Source organism: Malurus melanocephalus, unplaced genomic scaffold (genome assembly GCF_030028575.1).
Source record: "Malurus melanocephalus ecotype Western Australia unplaced genomic scaffold, MMel_1.1 scaffold_664, whole genome shotgun sequence".
Classification (NCBI taxonomy): Eukaryota; Metazoa; Chordata; class Aves; order Passeriformes; family Maluridae; genus Malurus; species Malurus melanocephalus.
This window is the reverse complement of record NW_026623896.1, coordinates 302,311-309,444: the sequence shown is the minus strand read 5'-3', so window position 1 is coordinate 309,444 and position 7,134 is coordinate 302,311. Positions and strand designations below refer to the sequence as shown.

Genomic DNA, 7,134 nt, shown 5'->3' with positions numbered 1-7,134 from the left:
AGGCAATTAGGACAGACACACTTTCATTTTGTTTCTGTTTTTCTCCCCATGGAAAAGGCTTTTCATCCTCTTTGTGCAGCTGAAAACAGCCTGGCCCACCCTTGCAGGCAGCTCACCTTGGGCTGGGGATTCTCAGGGCTGCGTGTCCCCACAGCTCCCGGTGCTCCCCTGCTGCACACAAAGCTCCAGCAGGCAGGGACAATCAATCTCTGAGGAATTCTTGTGGATTTATCCCAACTCAGCTCTCAGATAAACCACAGTGCCCACAGCACCTGGATGTCACTCACAGCAGCAGGCACAGAAAGCCTGATGGCTGCTGTTCCTCCTCATAATTACGGGAGCAAATTCCATTTAATGGCATGGCCTTCCCAAGTCACAGCAGCAGCCAGAGGCTGGARCTTTCCTGCCATCCAGGGACATCTGGAAGAGCCACAGGGCCACTGGAACAGCGTGGCTGGGTCACCCCATCCAGAGACTAAAAAATATCCAGGAAACCCAGGAAAGCAGGGAAAGGCACTGAACTGAGACAATCAGAGCAGGAGCATCACCTCTGCAGCTTCTGGAAAAGGCTCAGGGGTAAAAACTCCAGATTTCTGTTAGGGAGCWGTTCCAAGGGGGAGTAAAACACTGACAGATCCAGGATGCTCCAGGAAAGGCACCAAACTGGGACCCCCTGGCAGGAGCAGCCTCAGCTGGCACAGCTCAGGTGTCCTGCACCCCTCTGGAGCAAACCCAGTCAACAGCACAAAAAGTCCTTTATGTTCATCTGGCCTGAGCACAATCCAGTGGGGGAATTTTTCCATTTTCCCACTGAATCTGGTTCAAACCAAGTGGTTCTGGCTTGAACCCCCCACACCCTGCAGGCCTGGCTCTCCTGAGCTGRAGCCAGGGTCCAGGTAAAGCCTGTCTCAGCCCAGCCCAGGGCAGGAGCAATGTCCTGTCCCTCCATCCCAGCCCCCTCCAGGGACACACACAGCCCCCTGCAGCTCAGGAGAGCAGGAATAAAGAGCCTTTTCCCCTAATTCCACTTTAAACCATTATTGCTGTAAAGCAAATTTCAGCCTGGAATATCAGCCTTTCCCAGGAAATGGATTTTCATGGAATCTGCTCTCCAAGAGAAGCACAAAGACCCCTTTCTCATGAAGATGTCCCACAGCTGGCACTGGCTGATCCTCATTCTGCTGCTTTTCAGCCTCCCTTCTGTCCCCAGAGCTGCAAAGCAGAGCAGCAGGGATCAGTGAGACGTGGGAATGACATCACACGAGGAAGCTGCAACCCCAGAAACTGCTCCCAGGCCGCAGGGAATGGCTGCCAGGGGAGGGTTCACTGGACTCGGAGCATTTGGGTTCAAAAAAACATTTCAGAGAAGAGCCAGCAGGGCCCTGAGGAGCACCTCGGTGTCCCTTCCAGAAGATCKGGGTGCAAACCCCACAGCTCATTCCTGCAGAAATGGGGGTGTCTGCAGGGAACCTGCTCGGCTCTGCAAATGCAGGCAGCCAGTTTTATGGGAAGGTTTCACCAGGTAATTCCTGTCATTCCTACGGCAGCAGTGACTCCTGCCCAGAGACACCCTCAYCAGCCCAGCCTCTGTTTGAACAGCTCCTGGACTATCCTTGAACATTTTTTGGTATTTTCTGGTTATGACAAATGCACCAAGCCCGGTGCAGAGCACTCAGCTGCACTGGGACATTTCCTGCTGCCCCGATACCACTTTCTCCCGTGGAACTGGGGCCCCTCCCTGCTGCTGGAGGGGGAGGGCAGGTGAGTAACCCTCCAGCCCCAAGCCCAGCTGAGCCCCAGCACAGCCGCGATGAGTAGCAGGGTGTAAAACCACTACACCCATTGTTACAAGGGAATCAAACTGGTTTTTCATGAGGTGTCGTTCCAAAGCTCCTCCAAAATACCAGAGCTCAGCTTCCTAATAGCAGGCAGCAGCTTAAGATTGTCTGTCCTGGGCTATTCCCGGCTGGAATACAACAATGTCCCCGTGTCACCAGTGCCAGCAGTGACAGAGTGATGCTGTCAGCAAAACCAGGGACAGAGAGGCAGAGCTGAGACAGAGACACCCCTGTGCCACCGGGAGCACCCCAAAGTGCCCTGGCACAAACGGGGAGATGCTGATTTATCCCCAGCAAGGTCCCTGCAGGCTCTGAGGCAAACGAGCTGCTCTTCCCCTGCTCTGACAGGGTTGCGCCACCCTCCCTCCCTCTCCCTGTGGGCCTGGCAGCGGCCCCGGGCTTGCACAAGCAGCAGCGAAACTCGGSAGGGGATTGTCCCGGGGCCAGCCCAGCCTGCCGTGCTCGGCTCTGCGGGCTGGAAGTGGGGGAAGATCCCGGTGCTCCCCGGCATCAGCACACCGGGACAGCAGGGTGTGCTGGGATGGAAGGCAGCCCTTCCACAGCTCCCCAAAGGCTCTGTTTGAGGGGGCCCTGCAGCGTGTCCTGGGTTTGGAAATTCCACTGTTCTCGCAGSGTGCAAATGTCATCCTCCTCCAGACCTCACTGGAACACGGAATGGTTTGGGCTGGAAGGCACCCGAAAGCCCATCCAGTTCCACCCCATGGCAGGGACACCTTCTGCTACCCCAGGGCGCTCCCAGCCTGTCCAGCCTGGCCTTGGACCCCTCCTTGGACCCACGGAGCTCCCTCCATGCCCTTTTGCTCCCTGCACACGCAGAGTAATTTCTGACCTGCTTTTCATCCATTTTCTCTCTTACCCATTCCTGGTAATTACACCCCAGCCACCCCTTTCCCTCCCTGGAGGTGTGCCTGCCCCAGAGCTTCCCCCACACTCCCAGGGCAAGGCTGGAAGCAATTCCTTGCACAATCCTCCTGAGCACGTTCCCTCTGCAATCTTTGTAATAGGGGAAATGGGGGTTTGGGTTACATTACCTCCACCTGGGAAAGCACTTTTAATCCTCTCTCCCTTTCCCTCCCTCTCCTCTCYCCAGGATAAGCAACACAAGATCTCTATCTCTCCCACTGCCAAAACCAGGCTCAGGTCAGCAAAATCAGGAGCTGCAGCAAGGAAAAGCCAGGATAGCAGAAGAGGGAGATAAGGAGTTTGATGAGAGTGCTCCTGGGAACTCTTTGAAGTCTCAGGGAGCTCCTGTGAGAGTTCCTGACAGGGCCAGGCTGCACCTGCATCTGATCCTGGGTGTTCAAAAGGGAAGTTTGATAATGGCAATTTTGCTTCCCAGCCTCTGCTTGCTGACACACACAAAACACAGTCTGGGAGTCAGAAAAATCCCAGAATGGTTTGGTGGGAGGGACTTTAAAGCYCATCCAGTGCCACCCCTGCCATGGGCAGGGACATTTTCCACTGTCCCAGGCTGCTCCCAGCCCCAATGTCCAGCCTGGCCTTGGACACTGCCAGGGATCCAGGGGCAGCCACAGCTTCTCTGGGCACCCTGTGCCAGGGCCTGCCCACCCTCACAGGGAAGAATTTTTCCAATATCCCATCTGAACCTGCTCTGTGTCAGTGGGAAGCCATTCTCCTTGTCCTCCCTTGTCCAGACACTGCAGGCCCTTGGAAATAATTCCTCTCCATTTTTCTTGGAAGCTCCTTTCAGGTCCTGCAAGGCCACAATGAACATACTCCAAAGCTTCTCCTCCCCAGGCTGAACAATCCCAGTTCCCTCAGCCTTCCCTCCCARCAGAGCTGCTCCATCCCTTTGATCATCCTGGTYTGTCCTCTGGACTCTCTCCAGCAGCTCCACATCCTTMCTGTGCTGAAGAGGTGCCACAACAAAAATATCCAGGCAGGACACAACAGAGGATCTCATCAGCTGCCCAAATACCGCAGAAATGGGATTTATGCTCATTAGAACTGGAAAGGTATTGAGAGGAGGAGGCTGGAGCAGGGATGGAGGAGGCTGTGGATCAAGGAAGGGTCCTGCTGTGCCGTGGCAGGGACGGAGGCACAGCCGGGTTCCACCACAGCAACAATCCCTGTTTACCCGTGTTTGGGAAACAGCAGCGGCTCAGCCGCCCCAGGAACGCTGGCAGCTCCCYAATTACAGCGGGGAGCCACCCCAGCCCGGCTGTGACACAACCSTTCCCTCCGTGCCAGCCCGGGGAGCTGCTCCCCCTTCCCAGCCAACCTTCCCCGGGCCAGGGAAGCCCCCACCCCCGACCGGCTGATTTTCCTCGTGTTCCGGGAGCACCTTCAGCTCCCACCCTGCTCCCAGACTGGGGGATGAGGAACCCTGCCCTGGGACTGCGCCCCGGCACCGAGACACGGCATTTTTGGGATGGATGGGAGCTGCCAGGCAGATCCAGCTGGGAAATGCCACCTGGAGGCCAAAGGTGATGCAGTGATTTAGCTCTTGTTTGACTTCGGGTAATCCTGGATGTTCCACTTCCCCCAATCCTATTTCCTCACCCCTCCCAGTGTGAGGACACTGGGTGTCCTGTTGGTCGACCCTTCCCACCCAAACTATCCTGGGATTCCATAATTCTGTGACTGAGGCACTTCCCATCCTTCTGAAATCTGAAACACCAGAACTCCCATGGAGCCAGGAATTTGCACTGGGTGAAATACCAGCTTGAACCTAAACTCCTCATATAAAACCAAATCAGAACTGAAGTGCTTAGAAAGATTAGAGGGCAAAGAACATTTAATATACATGTCCAAGGAAATAGCTTGGGGACCATTGCTTTATATTGATTTCCTTATGGAAAAAAAAAGTTTTTTTTCATGGACTAAGTGGTCCAAATACAAAAAATCCCTGTGAGCAGCAATAACAGGGCAAAGAGGAGGAGCTCTGTGCTGTATGATCTTCAACCACTGCTCCCAGCAGGCCAGGGGGGCTGACCAGTGCAAACCAGAATGGTATGAGCTGCCCCAAGCAACTGGTCAGTGTTCAAGACCAAGCAAGGCTGAGCTTGGTCAAATAAGCTGTTAAGCTGCAAATAAAAATCCCCAGGAAAAAAAGACCAACATAAATCTTCCCAGGAAACAGCCAGAAGTTAAAATAAAACCAATTTAATTGGACTATAGCAGCACACAGAGCTCACAGATTAGGTTAAGGCTCGTTGTGGTTGAGGCTGTGGCTGTCCCTGGATCCCTGGCAGTGYCCAAGGCCAGGCTGGACAGGGCTTGGAGCAGCCTGGGACAGGGGAAGGTGTCCCTGACCATAGCAGGGGTGGCACTGGGTGAGCTTTAAGGTCCCTTCTCACACAAACCATTCTGGGATTCCATAATTCTGTAACTGAGGCACTTCCCATCCTTGTGAAATCTGAAACAACAGAACTCCCATGGAGCCAGGAATTTGCACAGGGGGAAATGCCAGCTTGAACCTAAACTCCTCATTTAAAACCAAACCAGAGCTGAAGTGCTTAGAAAGATTAGAAGGTAAAGAACATTTAATATATATGTTCAAGGAAACAGGCTTGGGGACCATTGCTTTATATCCATTTCCTTGTGGAAAAAAGGTTTTTTCATGGACTAAGTGCTCCAAGCACCAAAAATCCCCATGACAGCAATAACAGGGCAGGGAGGAGGAGCTTTGTGTTGTAGGATCTTCAGCCACTGCAACTCTTGTGGGAAGGGAGTTATGGRAAGACAGTGCTAGGGCTGCTGTCAGGCAGCTCCCAAAGATCTCTGCCCCCCAAAAAGGGAATTATGAAGATCCTGTTTGTGTTGAGAGTGGGATCTGCCCTTTCAGAGATGGAACACAAACTGGAAACTCATCTCTGTGATTTATTTGGGTTCTTCTGGAACAGAAATAAATCCTGTATGGACAAATGAACCCACTCCTTATGGGCTCCCTCTGCTGCCTCAGTGAGGAGGCAGCACACCCCCTAATCATGGAGGGAAAACCAAAAGAGCTGCAATGATTTAAGAGGTGGTGGCAGCACTCCTTTTTGGCCTCTCTGGCTGAGAGCAGAGCCAAAACCGAGAGGGGACCCAGCCATGGGAAGTRTTTGTTACCCAGCCTGCAGCTCTGGGAAGAGGTGGCTGCTGTCACCAGAGCAACAAAACACGGGCCAAGGGTGGAGGGAGGAGAGCAGGAATGCTGGTGTGCCCGGTTGGGATTGCAGAGGGCACAGCAGGATGTTTATTCAYAGTCCAGAGAGTTCAGCAGCTGTGTCCAAACAAGAAGTGGCATCCATGAAATGAACTGTTAGCACAGCTCCCACGTGAGGGGCTTCCATCGAGAGAACAGCCAGGAGGAGGAGGAGAGGCTTCAGGAAAACTCCCCATTCCTGGGAATTGGTGACATTTGGTTCAATGTCCCTGCTAAGTGATAAATAATGACAAAAATGCAGAAGGACACAGTGGCAGCAGGGCTGCTCAGGCCCTGGCCCTGCGCAGGGYGGGGTAGCTCTGCACAGTCCTGGCGATGGCCTCGTCCAGGCTCACCACRGGCTTGTAGCCCATGGCCCTCTTGGCCTTCTCACAGCTGTAGTAGTGGAATGTCCCAGCCAGAGCCACCCTCATGGGTGTGAAGGTGGCCTTGATGGTCACCAGGGGCCTGAGCAGGGCCAGCAGCAGGGACAGCAGCAGGGCCAGGTAATAGGCCAGCCAGTAGGGAATGTGGTACTTGGGAGGGTCGTAGTCCAGGCCRGTCAGGATCCGGGACATGAAAGCCCAGAAGGGAATTGGTTCATCGTTGGTGATGTGGAAGGCCTGCAAGAGAGGGAGAGGAGAAGCCAGGTGATGACACCACGATGGATTTCCCAGATTTGGCTCTGTGCTGGCCCAGCTCATGCTCAGGACATGAGGCCCTGACCCAGGCAAGGGCACASTGTCCTGGTAAACTACTTTGCACTGACCACCTCTGCGTGAAGAGGGGTGAATCCCTGATTTGCCAGGAAAAGCAGTTCCTTCCCACGCTCTAGAGGACAGGATTCCTCAGAAACGTCAAACCAATGGACTGTCACAGCACAGAACAAACAKGTTAGAACACCCCATGTGTGCCCAGAGCATGGCGGGGCCAGGAAAAGCTGGCAAAGTTCCTCCTGTGCTGAACTGTGTCCCAAAAGCTTCTCTRTTTCCATGTGTGCCCCTTGGCTGCCCCCAGCTCTGCCAGGATTGCCCTTCACAAGGAGTTTTATAGCAGGAGATTCAAGGATACTCATCCAACTCAGCCACGTGGCTGCACCAAGGTCACCACAGATGGAAAATGTGT

General features: G+C 54.0%; 1 protein-coding gene across 1 annotated transcript in view; it reads right to left on the bottom strand.

Moving 5' to 3' along the window:
* Window positions 1–4,600: 4,600 nt before the first annotated feature.
* The window catches only part of NSDHL (NAD(P) dependent steroid dehydrogenase-like), an 11,754-nt gene continuing 9,220 nt past the window's right edge, over window positions 4,601–7,134 (bottom strand). The window contains exon 8 of the mRNA XM_057383831.1: window positions 4,601–6,706. Within this exon, the coding sequence (XP_057239814.1) occupies window positions 6,297–6,706 (410 nt within the window). The 3' untranslated portion in view covers window positions 4,601–6,296. The remainder of the gene's footprint in view (window positions 6,707–7,134) is intronic.